This window comes from Schistocerca nitens, chromosome 4 (assembly GCF_023898315.1).
Source record: "Schistocerca nitens isolate TAMUIC-IGC-003100 chromosome 4, iqSchNite1.1, whole genome shotgun sequence".
In the NCBI taxonomy this organism is placed as follows: Eukaryota; Metazoa; Arthropoda; class Insecta; order Orthoptera; family Acrididae; genus Schistocerca; species Schistocerca nitens.
This window is the reverse complement of record NC_064617.1, coordinates 986,555,993-986,573,086: the sequence shown is the minus strand read 5'-3', so window position 1 is coordinate 986,573,086 and position 17,094 is coordinate 986,555,993. Positions and strand designations below refer to the sequence as shown.

Below are 17,094 nucleotides of genomic sequence, written 5' to 3'. Positions count from 1 at the left end.
GAAGGGCACCCCCTCTTCCTTCATGATGTTTTGGGTAGAGTGATTCACCAACCAAAACCTGTAGACATTTCTATGGCTCCTCTCTTCAAAATATTTATTTGGAATATGTATTTTTTTTTCTCCCCTCAGTGCAACTTGAATTCTGCCATTTTTACCAAAAAAAAAAAAAAAAAAAAAAAAAATCAGAACAGATAAGATTCTCCACTTGTGAGAGAGCCCTTTAGTTTCATTCATACAAAATAGACCAAGGTTTTTGCATTCGGGAACTTCTCCCACCCTTTTACTCGAGCTCAGAACATTCCTCAGGTGAGGTATATTCTCTGAAATTCGGAGACTATAAAGTGCATTCTCCTTTTTATTCACATGACCCTGTGTCAACCATGTATCAGCTCTTGATGAATATTGTTATGGACAATAAGGAAAACTGTCAAAACATTCCTTAAGCTACCAAGCATAATTTAGTACGCAGTAAGCATCTCGTACATTAATATCAAATACTGACTACAAGTTTAAGATTGGGCCAATAGTACATATGACTGCAATTTCTAAACAAACCTTTCAACTGCATATCTACACAGTTGTTGAAAGTGACATCTACTCTTAATAACTTATTAGGTTACAGCATAAATTTGTTGCATTTTCCCATAAGTTTAATAAATGCAACAGATAAAATGAGACTTTAGCCATACATAATATATTATCCTTCACTATTTACAAGAGGCTGCCAATGCAGGGGTAACTTTTCCATTCTGTGACTGTAGAAATTATGTGGTTTTGAGGTGAAGAACTCATTGAACTATCCTCACAGCATATTTTCATCTGGAAAGGCAGTTCCTTGAAGATTGTTCAATAGAGAGAGGAAAATGTGAAAAATCTGCAGGCACAAGACCAGGTGAAGAAGGTAGGTGCAGAATGTTCCCAACTCAACTTTTGTACAGTGTTTTTTTTGTCAGTCTACGAGAATGTGGCTGAGTGCGATCGTGGCATAGCATCACTTCACACAATCTTCTTGCTGCTGTTCTTGGATTGCGTCTGCAAGATGTCTCAGTTGTTGTGGATAAATTACGGCAGTGATGGTTACACCTCAGGGAAACACCACACTGTCGCTGTTCCACCAGATACAAAACATTATTTTTCGTGGATGTGCGCAGGTCTTTATACGAGGAGTTGCTGCTGTGTTTGGGCTCAACCATGCCTTTCTTTTCATTATGATAGCATAAAGACACCAATTCTCATCACAAAATTCCAGTATTGTACGCACTAAAATTGACAATCTTTCTCCCCACAAATGAAAAAGAAAGGAGGGAAAAAGAATACTGGTTTGTTATGTATGCTATGCTACACACCATATGGTGGCTTGCAGAGTGTAAATTCAGATTTATATGCAAATTTCACCACAAAGCATTAACTTTTCACAAACAATGATCTCTACATAAATCCATCCTCAGCAAATGGATCGTTGTTTTTCAAGGGTTGTAATCGAGAGGGTAAAATACACTCAAAACCACACATAAGTTTCTTATTCAATATTAGCTTCAAACCAAAACTGTTTCCTTCGTCTTGGATCTGTCAACATCAGTCTCTCTTTTTCAGTGATGATGGAATTCACGCTCTCCGTAACTCCGTTTGTTCTAGAGTGTATGGAACTGTCGTCTCGTATCAAATTCAATCTAAGACTGGGACATTTAAATCGTGTAAGCAAGCATTTCTTCGAGGAAAAAATGCCCGATGGACCAAATTGGATGAACATCAATTCAGATTCGTGTATATTTTGCATAAAAGAAAAACATTCATAACTTTTCACTAAACCATCAAATAGAAGAGTGAAAGAGTTATTTGATGTAGCATGTTTCAGTGCTTGTATCTTCTCACTTTTATGAATGATATCTCTAGAAAAGTCATTCAGTTAAATGCTAAAATCAACAAAAGAAATCTGGAATACTTTTATTTAGTTCAGAACAAGATGAGAAAATTAAACTGGTCAAAAATTAAAATACACAGCCAGGAAAAAAAAAGTAATACATACTTTTCGAGGTTTCCAATTCATTCTAGATTATTGTTGCAACAGTGCATATCGAGTACATGAAATTAGTACATTTACAGATCAATAGCACGAGCAGTTCTGAGGTCCAGGTATCGACCCATGCTGAAACTCTCATTTTAGTACACGGTGCAGCCACCACGGGCAGTAGCACAGGTGCCGACACCGGCATCCACTCGATCGTACAGATGGAAAGTACTGTCCTGGGACACATTAGTGTCACGCCTGATCGACCTGATCTCATAGTTCTGTAAGAGTTGTTGACTGACGAGCTGCACGAGTCAGTTCCCGTCCCATCACATCCCACACGTGCCGGACTGGAGACAAGTCCGGAGATTGTGCTGGCCAGGGAAGTTGCTGCACGTGTTGCACAGCACAACGAGTTTCACAGGCAGTGTGTGGGTGAGCATTACCTTCTTGGAGCACCACATCACCTTCCTGTTGCAAGAATGGCAAAAAGGTGTGAGTAGAAGTAGTGCTAGAGGCGTTCGTGCCTGCAGTCCCACTGCTAACAACCAGTCTGCAACATTTCACGTAGACACGTCTGGGCTCACAACCCCTCTTATCTGTGCCGTGATATCTGCACAGTCTGCCACTGCTGTCCTTATAATACGACAATTCCGTGACGGGTGCCTGTGCTGCGTGGATGTCCAGAACCTCACCTACGGGTGTGAGGATGCTCACGTGGCCACTGATACCAGTATTGTTGCACAACTGACACAGCACGTCCAACTCGTGTGGCAGTTTTCTTAGACGACCATCCTGCCACTGCGAAGGCCACAATTTGACCCCTTTCAAACTCACTAAGTTGACTGTAGGAAGTACAAGTGTGTCTCCACGGTATGGTTACCTGCTTGCTTCACATATTACTCCACATTAAGCCTTCTGGTTGTGAGCATACATGCAGATGGTGTTCTGGTAGCTATGCCACTGTGCTACCTGTAGGCAGACAATGTTGAAACCACTAATCCATACATCTACTATCACCCTCGAAGCATAAGCTGTCATCAGATCTAAATCAATGTCATCTTTCCAGGTGTAGTACTATTTTTTTTTTTTTTATTTCTGGCAGTGCTTTTTCAACAGGTAACGGAAAAAGGGTTTGTCAATGAGCACATGAACTCATTCTTAAAGGACTGATAAGGACTGATTGGAGTCAAAATCCAATATTTCTGGTCAAGACTTTCATGAAGGAAAGCATTCCTTGCAGTTTTCTTAAATGGCAGTCCTAGATGCATCAAAATATATTTATTTACACAACTAGGTTGTTCCCTTAGATCTTTATCAAGAACTGGGAGCCAGCAGAGCAGGGCAGGGAATGAAGATTCAACAGTGCTTGAATGCAAATAAAAACCTAGCAATGTATATTAGTGTATCACCATTTGGTTTTAAACTGCAGTTTTCAGGATTTTATTTGCAGTCAACTGCTGATCAGTCCAACCTTCCCAACTTCTGCTGGTTTGCTCTTATACACTCTCTGCCTGATAACTACAGCAGCTTCTCCTGCTCCTCCAGCATATCCTGAATACTTGTGGAGTCACAACATGATTCCTATTATACAATATCTCAAAATAAATTTTACTTATGACAAATAGCTATGCATGTGTGGCTACTACTGTCTTGTTTAAAGACACTTCTAGTTTGTTTTTATGTACAGGAGAGATAACTGAGTACTTGATAATGACTTACGGGTCAAAACATTTAGTGTAAAAAAATATGTTTTTAAACAATTTGAACTGCTGTCCATTTTGTGCAGTAAATTCATAGAAATAAAGAGGAAATTCTGTAAAGAGACAGAGATATTTCTTTCTGTGCTAAAATAATGATATGACAAAAATTATAACTTCAGGTTATTCGACTCATTTAATAACTCTGATGGTAGTCACAAAAAGAAAGAGAAAAATACATTACCTATCTATGGTTGTCCTGTTAGGAGCCTGTGTTGGTAGAATGCTGCCACCTCGAATAAAAATTGGTATTGTATCTAAAGGGGCATTGAAGGTGTACCATTTACCACTCGATTCCACACTTGTCAAGGTGTGTGAATCATACCAAAGCGCTGCTGGCAGATAGGCATCTACTGTAGTTGCACCCTGAAAGAAATGTTAATAATTAAAACAATCATCTACAGCAAAATGTTTTTGTGTACTGGAAGTATAAGGGAAAAAAGTCAAACACAACACTTTCTAGGAAAATTTATTTTGTCAATACAAATCCCCCCACCCAATGAACCATGGACCTTGCCGTGGTGAGGAGGCTTGCGTGCCACAGCGATACAGATAGCCGTACCGTAGGTACAAACACAACGGAGGGGTATCTGTCGAGAGGCCAGACAAATGTGTGGTTCCTGAAGAGGGGCAGCAGCCGTCTCAGTAGTTGCAGGGGGCAACAGTCTGGATGATTGACTGAACTGGCCTTGTAACACTAACCAAAATGGCCTTGCTGTGCTGGGACTGTGAACGGCTGAAAGCAAGGGGAAACTATAGCCGTAGTTTTTCCCGAGGGTATGCAGCTTTACTGTATGATTAAATGATGATGGCGTCCTCTTGGGTAAAATATTCCGGAGGTAAAACAGTTCCCCATTCGGGTCTCTGGGCGGGGACTACTCAAGAGGACGTCGTTATCAGGAGAAAGAAAAACTGGCATTCTACGGATCGGAGTGTGGAGTGTCAGATCCATTTATCGGCCAGGTAGGCTAGAAAATTTAAAAAGGGAAATGGATAGGTTAAAGTTAAATATAGTGCGAATTAGTGAAGTTCGGTGGCAGGAGGATCAAGACTTTTGGTCAGGTGATTAAAGGGTTATAAATACAAAATCCAATAGGGGTAATGCAGGAGTAGGTTTAATAATGAATAAAAAAATAGAAGTGTGGGTAAGCTACTACAAACAGCACAGTGAACACATTATTGTGGCTAAGATAGACACAAAGCCCCACAGTAGTACAAGTTTATATGCCAACTAGCTCTGCAGATGACGAAGAAATTGATGAAATGTACGATGAGATAAAAGAAATTATTCAGATAGTGAAGGAACACAAAAATTTAATAGTCATGGGTGATTGGAATTCGATAGCAGGAAAAGGGAGAGAAGGAAACGTAGTAGGTGAATATGGATTGGGGCTAAGAAATGAAAGAGGAAGCCGCCTGGTAGAATTTTGCACAGAGCATAATTTAATCATAGCTAACACTTGGTTTAAGAATCATGAAAGAAGGTTGTATACATGGAAGAATCCTGGAGATACTAAAAGGTATCAGATAGATTGTATAATGGTAAGACAGAGATTTAGGAACCAGGTTTTAAATTGTAAGACATTTCCAGGGGCAGATGTGGACTCTGACCACAATCTATTGGTTATGACATGTAGATTAATACTGAAGAAATTGCAAAAAGGTGGGAATTTAAGGAGATGGGACCTGGATAAACTGAAAGAACCAGAGGTTGTAGAGAGTTTCAGGGAGAGCATAAGGGAACAATTGACAGGAATGGGGGAAAGAAATACAGTAGAAGAAGAATGGGTAGCTTTGAGGGATGAAGTAGTGAAGGCAGCAGAGGATCAAGTAGGTAAAAAGACGAGGGCTGGTAGAAATCCTTGGGTAAAAAAAAAAAAAAAAAGAAATATTGTATTTAATTGATGAAAGGAGAAAATATAAAAATGCAGTAAATGAAGCAGGCAAAAAGGAATACAAACGTCTCAAAAATGAGATCGACAGATAGTGCAAAATGGCTAAGCAGGGATGGCTAGAGGACAAATGTAAGGATATAGAGGCTTATCTCACTAGGGGTAAGATAGATACTGCCTACAGGAAAATTAAAGAGACCTTTGGAGAAAGGAGAACAACTTGTATGAATATCAAGAGCTCAGATGGAAACCCAGTTCTAAGCAAAGAAGGGAAATCAGAAAGGTGGAAGGAGTATATAGAGGGTCTATAAAAGGGTGATGTACTTGAGGACAATATTATGGAAATGGAAGAGGATGTAGATGAAGATGAAATGGGAGATACGATACTGGATGAAGAGTTTGACAGAGCACTGAAAGACCTGAGTCAAAACAAGACCCCGGGAGTAGACAACATTCCATTAGAACTACTGACAGCCTTGGGAGAGCCAGTCCTGACAAAACTCTACCATCTGGTGAGCAAGATGTATGAGACAGGCGAAATACCTTCGGACTTCAAGAAGAATATAATAATTCCAATCCTAAAGAAAGCAGGTGTTGACAGATGTGAAAATTACCGAACTATCAGTGTAATAAGTCACAGCTGCAAAATACTAACGCGAATTCTTTACAGACGAATGAAAAAATTGGTAGAAGCTGACCTCGGCAAAGATCAGTTTGGATTCCGTTGAAATATTGAAAAATGTGAGGCAATACTAACCCTAAGACTTATCTTAGAAGAAAGATTAAGAAAAGGCAAACCTACATTTCTAGCATTTGTAGACTTAGAGAACGCGTTTGAGAATGTTGACTGGAATACTCTCTTTCAAATTCTGAAGGTGGCAGGGGTAAAATACAGGGAGCGAAAGGCTATTTACAATTTGTACAGAAAACAGATGGCAGTTATAAGAGCTGAGGGGCATGAAAGGGAAGCAGTGGTTGGGAAGGGAGTGAGACAGGGTTGTAGCCTATCCCCAATAACGGAAACAAAAGAAAAATTCGAAGTAGGTATTAAAATCCATGGAGAAGAAATAAAAACTTTAAGGTTCGCTGATGACATTGTAATTCTGTCAGAGACAGCAAAGGACCTGGAAGAGCAGCTTAATGGAATGGACAGTGTCTTGAAAGGAGGATATAAGATGAGTATCAACAAAAGCAAAAAGAGGATAATGGAATGTAGTCGAATTAAATCGGGTGATGCTGAGAGAATTAGATTAGTAAATGAGACACTTAAAGTAGTAAAAGAATTTTGCTATTTGGAGAGCAAAATAGTTTGGACAAGAAGAGAATAGAAGCTTTCGAAATGTGGTGCTACAGAAGAATGCTGAAGATAAGGTGGGTAGATCACGTAACTAATGAGGAGGTATTGAATAGGATTGGGGAGAAGAGAAGTTTGTGGCACAACTTGACTAGAAGAAGGGATCGGTTGGTAGGACATGTTTTGAGGCATCAAGGGATCACCAATTTAGTACTGGAGGGCAGCGTGGAGGGTAAAAATCGTAGAGGGAGACCAAGAGATGAATACACTAAGCAGATTCAGAAGGATGTAGGTTGCAGTAGGTACTGGGAGATGAAGAAGCTTGCACAGGATAGAGTAGCATGGAGAGCTGCATCAAACCAGTTTGAGGACTGAAGACCACAACAACAACAATGCAAATCAATCTACACAGTATAGCTATTTTCTTGTCTTCCTCACAAGCACCACAATGGAAATGAGAAACAGAAAAAAATGTCAAATGAAGTAGTATGTGGGAAGTTCTCAGTGAGGTAGTGAAATACAGTATTATCAGCCCAGAAGTATTTCTCAGTCTCTTTCAGGTAGCAGAAAAAAAACTGCTAGTCTCACTCGAGGGGTACAAGCAGAACTATACACAGAATCGATGGGGGTCCTTCGATCTGGAGCCGAGAGGAGAGTCTCAACCAGAGGCTCCGTCAATTCTGTGATGATCTTAGTTGCAGATTTCTGGACCTGCATTACGGGGTATTTTTCCCTTGCTCAATTTGTTAGTGCATCAGGAAAGGGAATGACAGTAGAGGTACAAGGTACTATCTGCCATGCACTGTACAGTCGATTATGGAGTATGTTTGTAGATGCAGATGAATACAGTTTGCTCCATGTTTCATCAGAGTGTAGATTCAGTCCTTAGGAAAGGCCTGCAGTATACCCAATTACAGTGGCAGTAATCTCTTCTTTGGATTAAAAATATTTATCAGCCATAAATTTCTTTAGAAATGAAAGCAGGTCATAATCAGAGTGTGTCACATTTGGTCATGAACTCATACTTCAAATCTCTGAGGTTTTCCATAACCTGAGCACTTTTATGAGCAGTTCCATTGTCCCGACGAAAGATCTTTTTTTGTTTTACTTTATGATGCACCACACTGCTCCAAGCCTGGCATGACAACAACAAAAATTGTAAGTATAAAGCACTCACACGTAACACAACTTGTGATGATACTGTGGTTGCCTCCCCACCTTAAAGCTGCATGGTGTCCATCCACGTTAAGTGTCACATGCAAAACACATCCTAAGAACCTACAAACAGCTATTCTTAACTATTAAACTATTATACAGGTTAATAATTTCAACAGTCATTCGTCAGCTAGGTAGACATAGGGTTACACATCACCCTAACAGAGCGATAAGTAAAACCACATCTTTTGTCCTTCTGAGTCAGAAATGTGACAAGCCAAAACATATAACTGCAATTGTCAGCAGGGTGCAAAACACTCTTCATGTTGTTCATAAAACAATGGACAAGATGGTGCAGGATTTGTTCCTGTTCCATTCACTATTGCTTGGACTGCTTGTTATATAAGTGCCATTAGCTTATGTTAACCCTGCATGGTTTGTGTTAGGAGTTGTTGTACATGTTCCAGAATTGAAAATCTACATTCTTGCCTAATTACAAAATTTTTCAAAGTCTGATTTCACATGTCACAGGTCCCAAGTCTCCACCACTTCTGTAGAAAGGTGATCTACTCAACAGAAACAACACAGTTTATTCGTAACAAAAGGTAAATACAAGATGCTACTAGGAACAGTACACACTTTCTTAAATTCACATTTCCACACAAAAAACAGTCCAAGTCACATCAGAGCTCCGTATGTTACAACTGGAGTCCACCAGAATAACAGCATAGCCAATACAGTAACACTTGCGGCATTCACTCCACTGCTCACATCATAACAACACACTTACTCAAAATGCACTGTAAAGCTCTTTTCTCCCCAATATCATTTCTCCATGATTGTGAGAAGTAGGTTTAGTCATTACTGAACAACACTGTTACATTAAAATCGTGTTGGAAAACAGACTGACAGGTGCTAATTGTGGGTCCCATTATTATCTTCGAAGTTTGAAATTTATGTTTCGCGCAAATTATTGTTTTATATTTGATGCACTGTCATCACAGAGATTTCTGTCTTGAGGTCCAAAATAATGATTATCTTTGCTTATATTTCCTCTCACTGGAAGATATCTTGTGATCATTCACATTTTATTGAATGACATCCACTAAACAAATGTCCACTACACTATACACAGCACCATTCAAGAATTATACAAATTAACAGGAAGTACGGAACAAAACCATACACTTGTCACTTTTTGTGTAGCTAATCAGAACCAAGATGGCCACCGAGTAAGATCACAGGTATTTTCTTCGTCTGCTAAAAGAACTTATTTAAGAGGTAATAGTGTCAAATTTAAATTTTCTTTGTTTCGTATACTTGCTGTAGTGTCCTTTCTTGTCACACAACTGAATATTAGCGTCCCAGCAGTGCTTGTTCTTGAAAAAACTTGTTCTTCAGCTGAAGTTCCGATAATCATGACATAATCCGAAATTGTGTGTGACAAACACAAAAAATTATATTCAAGTTTTCTTGATAGTGCAAAATTCATTTAAAAAAGACTGCTACTAGTTTCATCATTGTCTATTGTCACAATACAAGTGTAACTAAACGTTTCTAAATCATATTTAACTAACACATTTCGTATTGTTTACTAGTTAGACAGACGCGATCTAGGCCTAAATTTTCCGAGTTATAAACGTTTAAAAACGTGACCAAACACGCCTGATAACGTAATTCTCTAAAACCAAATTAATTACAAATTCATTCTTCTGTCATTGTACCTTTAAATCAGTACAAAAAAACACCCAACGCAAATAAGACCTCTGTCGTTTTTTGTTTACACACAGCCAATCTCGCGTCCTTGACAAATTTAAAACATTCTTTATTTTTTCGAAATTGACCATGAGTGAGAAATGTGGGAGCTGTTATAGTGAGTAGAGGGATTTGTTGCCAATCTTGTAGGAAATATTTTCACTGGGGGGGATGCAGTGGGGAGAATGTTGCGAGAACAAAAGAGGCTCTCACTTGGAACTGCAGAGTACGCAGTAGGAACATTTTGATTGGGGAACAGGAAAGGAAAATCTGTGCCCTTCAGGAAAAGTTGGAGGAAGCAAGGAAGGACCTCATACGAATCAAGGGAGATAGGGGGGAGGAGGGTGGTTGGGAACTGGCAGCTGGTAGGAGGAGAGGAAGAAAGAGAACGCGATCTGACAGTTTTATCATCAACACCAAAAACAGGTATCTACCAGTGCCAGAGTTAAGTGGAGATGAGCATCAGGTAGAACGAGGAGCAGGAAATGTGCAGCACACTTCAACCGAGGCCAAGAAGCCTAGGAATGTACAAAGTGTTGGGAAGAAGAAAGTGCTGCTGCTAGGTAGTAGCCATGGGCAAGGTTTAGGCCCTCAGTTACAGGAAAGTTTAGGGGCAGCATACCAGGCCACCAGTATCTTCAAGCCAAATGCAGGGCTTAGTTATGTGATGGAGGATCTAGGGTCTTTATGTGAGGACTCTACAAAAGAGGATGATGTAGTGATAGAGGGTGGGGCTGGAAACAGATTGGACAGGAATGGGGCATATGACATAGGTGGTGACCTGGACAAGATAGCTTCCCTGACTCATGGCACCAACGTACACTTTGTTGATCTGTTCTGGTGTCATGATCAACCACACCTTGATGCAGCTGAGAGGCAAATCAATGTGGGGTTAGGGATGGCTCTGAGGGCAACCAACTTTGCTCGTGTTTCTCTGGTGTCCGTTGGGACTATCAACAGATGGGGTTTCACTAGGCATGGCCTACACCTAAGCAGGACTGGGAAGGGAAGATTGGTACAGCTGATTCATGAAAGTATAGGGGCTGGATCTCGGGCCACACGTGGTCAAATACCTGTTGTCATAGTAGGAAAAATCCAGACAACAGGTTCCCCTGCCTAACGAGTATATCCAGCACTTTAAAAAATACTGAAACACTCACAAGACAGATTTTAACACCTCAAATATCACATATACCGGACGTCACAAAGAAAAACAAACCACTGGAAATAGTAACATGGGGCATTTCACAGACTTAACAATCCTCCATCAAAAATGCAATCAATAAAAAATAAAAATACAACTATTAGAAGTTGAGCTCCAATCTCTGAACTGCACAGTAGTTTGTATTACTGAGCACTGGTGTAGACACAGAAATCCAACATGTAGATTTATCAAAGGCAAACTCTTACTGCAGAACTACATCAAGGGGTGGAGGATCATGCATTTATATCAGAAAAGGAACATAGTTCAAATCAAGACATGACCTCAGTACCGTAAGTGGAGAGAAACACTTTGAAATATCAGGTATTGAATTAACAGGGCTCGATATCACCAAGGAATTAATCATTTTGTGTGTGTATAGATCTCCCAGTTGTAGTGTGGACACTTTTTTCAATAAGTTAACAGAAGTTCTACATAAAGTCTCAAGAACAAAGGTCAACAAAATTCTGTGTGGGGATATTAACATCAACACTAACATCACAAATGAATCCAGCAGCACCTTCATAAACATCCTTCAAATTTTGGGCATGTCCCTATTGGTCAATAGTGCAACAAGGGTTACCACAACGACTTCATCAGTAATTGACCATGTGGCCACAAATACGGACAGGGAAAAATGTGATGTAGCTGTAAAACATCTCGGACTGTCAGACCATCTCTGTCAAATAACAACAGTAAAATCAGGCATCGAATCATTCCCTAACTACAAGCCTACAAATGACATCTATCAGAAATCAAAATAAAAGATTTTTCAAAAGAACTAGAAAACAAAGCTGGGATGAAGTGTATAAGGAAACCAATGTGAATATGAAATTCTCTTTAAATTGAACTTTGAAAAAGCATTTCCAAAAGTTTGCATGTCTGTATCAACATCTCACAAAAACAGATGGATAACAGCAGGTATTAAGAAGTCCTCCTGAACACTTAAACACCTCTGTTCCATGAAAAAGATTTGCAATGATCCAGAATTCTTAAATTTCTATCATAGATACAAAAATATCTATAGGAAGGTGCCAATTGCTGCAAAAAAGTCATTTAATGACAAAGTAATATATAATGCAGAGAATACAAGCAAAGCAGTCTGGGATGCTATAAAAAACGAAATGGGGAGAGGCAAACAAACACAGAATAACATACTGCTATGGGAGGGGGATAAAGTAATAAATGATCCGCAACACTTAGCAAACTATGTAAATGAGCATTTTTCAAGTATTGCAGAGAAGGTACAGCAAAAATTCCCCCAAACAAATTTAACACCTGTAAATAATGTTGCACTAAATACAATGATGTTACTTCCAACCACAGAGAATGAAGTCAGTAAAACATTTAAGAACTAAAAAATAGTAGGCTTAGATGAAGTACCAATGTGTGTACTGAAACAATGCATAGGGATTATACAAGACTCTTTAACAAATATAATAAATGAATCCTTCACATCAGGGGCATTTACAGGGGAGTTACAACAGGCAAGAGTAGTACCTTCGATTAAGAAAGGTAATGCAGAAGACATAGAAAATTACTGGCCCATTTCCCTGCTGCCAGCATTCTCAAAAATAATAGAAGCAATTATGAAAGACAGATTAATGAGTTACCTGAAAAAATACAATCTTTTAAGCAAATCACAGTTTGGTTTCCGAAGTGGAAAAAATGTGGAGTCAGCCATAGTAGAATTCACAAAAGTTGTACTTGATGCTCTTGATAAAGATGAGTGTGTCACAGGCATATTTTTGGCTCTTTCTAAGGTGTTTGATACAGTCGACCACAAGATTCTATTAAATAAATTAGAAGCATTAGGAATAAGAAGAGTAGCTAATGACTGGTTTCAATCATACCTCACAGATAGGGTACAAAGAGTAGAGATAACACATAGTTCAAATAGTTCTAAACATTTAGTAAAAACTTATCAGAACCAAAATACATTAATATAGGGGTTCCGCAAGGTAGCATATTAGGACCAATACTGTTCCTAATATACATCAATGACTTTCCCAGTAGTGTTACTCATGGTGAAAAAATCCTCTTCGCTGATGACAGCAATATTATGGTCACTGAGAAAACAAGAGAACTCCTTGCCGAGAAAGCAAATGAAACTCTCAAGGAAATTTATGATTGGTCAATAAGTAATAAAGTGACATTGAACATAAAGAAAACTAATGCCATGAATTTCAGTTTGAAGAGGAAAAATGACAATGTTAAATTAAATGTAGATGGCACCTCTATAGGCTGTGTTACAAATGCAAAATTTCTAGGAATGAATATTGATTCTCAGCTGAAGTGGTGTGGGCACACAAAGATACTTGCAAACAGAATGTCATCAGCATGTTATGCCCTTAGAATCCTATCATCAGTGTGTAACACGCAGTCTCTTTTAGTTACGTATTATTCATATGTACACTCAATTCTTAGCTATGGCATTCATTTTTGGGGAACAAATGCACAAAATATGAACACAATTTTCAAACTCCAGAAAAGAGCCATAAGAACCATAACCAAAAATGGTAGTTGAGCTTATTGTAAAGGTCTGTTCAAAACAATGGGGATTTTAACTGCTCCATGTGAACATATTTACCAGTCAGTTATATACATCAAAAATAACATTAGTAATCAGAATGAGATTTTCACTCTGCAGCAGAGTGTGCACTGATATGAAACTTCCTGGCAGATTAAAACTGTGTGCCCGACCGAGACTCGAACTCGGGACCTTTGCCTTTCGCGGGCAAGTGCTCTACCATCTGAGCTACCGAAGCACGACTCACGCCCGGTCCTCACAGCTTCACTTCTGCCAGTATCTCGTCTCCTACCTTCCAAACTTTACAGAAGCAGGAGAGCTTCTGTAAAGTTTGGAAAGTAGGAGACAAGATACTGGCAGAAGTGAAGCTGTGAGGACCGGGCGTGAGTCGTGCTTCAGTAGCTCAGACGGTAGAGCACTTGCCCGTGAAAGGCAAAGGTCCCGAGTTCGAGTCTCGGTCGGGCACACAGTTTTAATCTGCCAGGAAGTTTCAACATTAGTAATTTCTGCACAAACAGCTCTGTCCATGACCATGCAACAAGAGATAGACTCAACTTCCATTTACCAATAAAAAATAAACATAAAACTCAAAACAGCATTTTCTACCAAGGAATAAAACTGTACAATAAATTACCAAAAGAGATTAAAGAAATTGCAAAATTACACTTATTTAAAAAGGTAGCTAAAAAGTACCTGTTATGCAATACATTTTATACATTGAAGGATTACTTAGCTAAAACAGAGTAGGGGTTTGATAAAAAAATGTTATACAAATAAATAATAATAACAATGATTATAAAATATTCAACATTTCACATAACACCTTCACTTTATGCTTTTTCCTTCTTTTTTTCCTTTCTAGAAATACTTACCCCCAAGCTGTGAATAGCACAATACTAACATCTCTTCCTCTTTCTGAGCAAAACATCTCGCTCATTATGGAGGGATGCTGACCCACCATTTCAGAATAGCAAATGGTAAGTTGCAGTACAGAAAATGGCACAGAGATCACCTGTGTGTGTGTGTGTGTGTGTGTGTGTGTGTGTGTGTGTGTGTGTGTGTGTGTGTGTGTGGTGAGTGAGTGAAGTATTATGAAACAATGTGTGTATAGTGTGTGCAGTGACTGATAGTGAGATATGAGTGAACAATGTGGAATTACATTATTTAATAAGTTATTTGTAAAAATAAGTATTGTATACCAGGAGTAAATCTATTGATTGTCTCTAACTACAAGTCTGTAAATATATGTGTATACAAATTAGCTTATTTTAAATTGATCTAAATTTGTAAATACTTTGACATGTCCTATATCCTTGTAAAAAGAGATATATGGATGAATAAAGCTGCTGATGCTGATACTACTACTACTACTACTACTACTACTACTACTACCACTACTTTCATGCTTAACGGACAGCAAAACCATGTTCAGTGTTAAGGCCTCAGCCACGGCTGATGCAACATGTGTGTATAACTCTTTCCATACAGTTCTTCAGGGCATGCTGTTATCATGTCAGATATAATTTTTGGGCTACTTGTACGTTGGAAGTCGCTTTAAATCTTTTTCTGTTGCTCTGGAGCATTGGGAGATGCGTTTTACACATTCTCAAGTCTCAGCCACACACTTACCTATATACCTTCTCATGTCAGAAATTTCATGACCATTTTCGCGAGCTTATGTATTTAATTCTCAGAAAAATTGTTAGTAAGTTACTCTTGTGTTTATAAACACTGAATGCAATTTTCATGTTTCCCACATTATGTATGTTAAATGTCAATTAAAAATTACTTCTAAATTCAGTTTTTGGTTTAATACAACCCTTATAACTACTCAAAGTAGCATTATACTTCACTCTAAGTTGCGTGAACCCATTGTAAGGTTATTTTTTGATGGAGATGTGTCAAATGTACTTCCATGTAGCTTGACAATAAGCTTCAAGAATAGACATTATTTTCAGTTTATTTATCACTTCCAAAAAAGGGAAGTGAAATCTCCTTCTTTCTACAATTTCTTTTAATGTGTCCAGAATGAGATTTTCACTCTGCAGCGGAGTGTGCACTGATATGAAACTTCCTGGCAGATTAAAACTGTGTGCCCGACCGAGACTCGAACTCAGGACCTTTGCAAAGGTCCCGAGTTCGAGTCTCGGTCGGGCTCACAGTTTTAATCTGCCAGGAAGTTTCTTTTAATGTGCTTTTCTTAACTGAAATTCATGCCCCCAGAGACTGAAAAGAAAATTCAGAATTACTTTTCTGTTCAGTTACTTTACAAAAATTAATTGTTTGAAATTAAGGCCTTCCTTTGTATGTTAGTGGAAATCTGTTAAGATCAGTTTTTGCTTTTGAATCAGATTCAAATTAGGACAAATTAAATTAGCATATTTACCTCTTCCAGAACAGGAACAATCATTAGACTTGAACCCCACAGAAACTGCTCATCCAAACTATGGGTAGCTGCATCCTGCACAAATCTGCAAAAAACAACCCAGATTTCACACATTTTTACAGGCAGCTACTAGATGGCACTACTGGTATGTAAAACATTGTTACTGTTTAACAATTTGTCATTTGTTATTGCAAAAACAATAGAAGCTCATAAACTGGCTGAATAATATGTTTATAGTGAGCATTTACAGACACAGTGTTGGAGAAAATATGAAAATTTTGTGTGAATGTCTTTTAGAGATTTTAAGACCGATATCTGTATACAAGATCATAGCAGGAGGCAAAGTCTGGATGTATTCATTCAAGCTGGAACTATGTATTCATACAAGCTGGGAACTAAATGGCAGTTAACTGTCTGAATGTTTCACAATTCACCAAAACCAACAAAATGGTTGTTTGTATCCTTGGTTACACTGGAGATGTTGCAATCACTGCTTTAGAAGATTGAAGAACAGCTAACACTGAATTGTATACAACAATTTGTTTGCCACAAGACACCAAAGAGGTCAGGGACAACAAGCAAAAATGTTGCATCATTTTTCATTGTAAACACTGGCTTTCAAATCATGTTTTCTAGAACTGGCTTCAACAGATGGAATAGCACATAAATTTTAACAGTAACTATCTTGACAAACAATAAAACCATTTTTACAAGAAAATTGTATCCTTTAATTGTTTTGTAAAAAATCAAAAGGATCTCCTGTGCAATGAAAAAAAGGTGTAAAATGAGCAGTAAACAAAATTCCACCTATACCACAATGTCATTTATTAACAACACTATCAGTTTTGGAAGATTAATTCTCCATGTTGAAGCATCGTTCAAACAGAATTACATTATTGAAACAATCCAGCCATAAAACATCTCAAATTAATACTGTAACATTACAATATTTTCCCCAAAATTATAACTTACTCTAAAGTGGATAATTACAATCCCATAGCAAAGGATAAACTACCAGCCTTGAATTATACTTGGACAGTGGCAGCTGTTTGGAACAAATGACTGAGCCAGTTAAACCTGCAGTCTCTATAAGCATAATAATTCAGTGCATGG

At 38.4% G+C, this 17,094-nt stretch overlaps 1 protein-coding gene across 1 annotated transcript in view; it reads right to left on the bottom strand.

The window, feature by feature from the left end:
• Positions 1–17,094, bottom strand: part of LOC126253697 (lysosomal alpha-glucosidase-like) — a 141,691-nt gene that overhangs the window by 15,263 nt on the left and 109,334 nt on the right. Inside the window, 2 exon segments of the mRNA XM_049955224.1 lie at positions 3,953–4,134; positions 15,982–16,066. Of these exon segments, the coding sequence (XP_049811181.1) occupies positions 3,953–4,134; positions 15,982–16,066 (267 nt within the window).